General features: G+C 33.3%; 1 protein-coding gene across 1 annotated transcript in view; it reads right to left on the bottom strand.

The window, feature by feature from the left end:
• LOC110032446 overlaps nt 1–1,694 on the bottom strand; it is a 7,075-nt gene extending 5,381 nt beyond the window's left edge. The window contains exon 1 of the mRNA XM_020736085.1: nt 1,361–1,694. Within this exon, the coding sequence (XP_020591744.1) occupies nt 1,361–1,673 (313 nt within the window). The 5' untranslated portion in view covers nt 1,674–1,694. The remainder of the gene's footprint in view (nt 1–1,360) is intronic.
• Between the last annotated feature and the right edge of the window lie 307 nt (nt 1,695–2,001).

The following is a 2,001-nucleotide window of genomic DNA, read 5'->3' as shown; positions in this document are numbered from 1 at the left end:
AAAATTTATTCGTGTTCGGCCCGTACACTTAACGAACAAGCCGAACACGAGCTGTTCGCGAACAACGAGCTTTTTAGACTGCCCCATTCGTGGGTTTTGATCTCAAGGGACGAACTCGTCTTCCTTACACCCCTTCCTAATGTCAACCTATTGATCCATGTAAAGTCTCATTCATTCATTAGTTTCGAGCCAGCCTAGCTCTATACTATAACGATAGTCTCTTTGAAATTACGGTAAGGGGATGTTTGGGTGCACTTTGGGCTAACGATAAATAAGATTTAATAAATCCGGTGAATCTGGATTTATCGAATGAATATGCTATTTATTCAAAAGACGTGTTTGGCATTTTATTACAGTTGAGCTAGGCTATTGTTAAATTCATTAAATTTACAAAATATTCGGATTTAATAAATCTGGATTTACATCCAAAAATTAACGGAAAGGATAAGAAAATGGATTTATCAGAGCACTGGATTTAGCTTCTCGTTTCTTTCATATTTGTCTGAATTTACGTTAAATCACGCGATAAATCCTACTAAAAATATGCTACCAAACACTCCCTAAAAGTTGGAGCCATGCATGCAAGTATTCCATGAGAAATGAATTCAAGATCTTCTCTTCTATTGTTTGACCTTATTTCTAAATTCTCTTTTAGCATCCTCGTCAACATTTCTATACGATGCATCGGGGGCATTTATACAAGGAAAAATTTATTTATTTTTATTAACATTTGAATTTACATTGTAATAGATGCCCTTTTTAATCATGATCATCAAAGCCTACTACATTATATTTATCCTAATATACATTAAAAAAAAGGGAGAACTTTGCAAAAGAGGATTCAATTGCTGAATATTTTTGAGATTTTTTTTGTTTATTTCCACCAATTTGTGGATCCACAAGTCTTTTACTTACAATGTCAACAAAGTAGTGGCATTTACTTTCGCAGCACAAATTTCTTATGCATTTACATATCTCACACCTAAACTTTCACATTTACGCATATTACTCCAAATTTTAATATTATATAAAAATAGCGTTATTAACATGTTTCATGCATAGCTTTGAAACACCAAAATGTCGTGCATGTAAAAATGAAATTTTTAGGTGTGAGTATGTGAGTACATAAGAATTATGTGCTATGTATCCGTTTGGATTCGTATATGCTTCTTATACAAGCAAATATTCCCAAAAATACTGTCTTCTACCAAAATAATGGAAAGATAAATTATTGACCTCTTAATCACATCATAAGAAAGTTCACGCAAAGTTTAAGAAGTAGAGAAAAACGAATCCCTAATCAGCACACTGAAATCGAATAATTACAAAAAATAAAGAGGAGATGGAAGTAACTACATACCCGGAGTTGTGAGTGATTGCCTCACATGTGGTGGGAGTTGAAGTTGAAGACCATGAGACAATGTGGATGGTGGGAAGTATGAGCCATCCATGTCGATGTGAGGCATAGCCATGGGATTATGTCCATAAGGTAATTGACGATGAGCTGCAGCTTGTTGAGATTGCATCATGGATGGGGGAAAACCCGTCCTCGGTGATGCCATCATGTAATTCATTTGAGGATAGTTATATGGTTGATGACCGATGTTTGATGTTGCAGTCGCACCATACATCATCTGCGGATAATATTGTGACGCCATTTGAGGATTGTACATGCCCTGTCATACATACATACATACATTTACCATTAATGGTTAAAAATGTAAAAAAAAAAAAAATTACCAGTGCTATATAAATACGTGTATATAATCCGGATAATTCGATTCTCACCTAAACTTAATTTTTTATATTACATCATCAAAATCTTTCATATCTCATAAAAATGACACTTTCAATTTTTAGAAAATGAAATTTAATTTTTCGGTATTCGTAAGATGACATTTATGTAAAAGTTAAATTTTAGGTGTGAAATATATAAATACATAAGAATTGAAGATATTTATGTAAATGCACACTTTTCTGTGTACTAATTTTGAAGGCGTG

The sequence above is a fragment of the Phalaenopsis equestris genome, unplaced genomic scaffold (genome assembly GCF_001263595.1).
Source record: "Phalaenopsis equestris unplaced genomic scaffold, ASM126359v1 Scaffold000942, whole genome shotgun sequence".
NCBI classification, from domain to species: Eukaryota; Viridiplantae; Streptophyta; class Magnoliopsida; order Asparagales; family Orchidaceae; genus Phalaenopsis; species Phalaenopsis equestris.
Note: the sequence above shows the minus strand (reverse complement) of the source record. Positions and strands in the feature narration are given on the sequence as shown.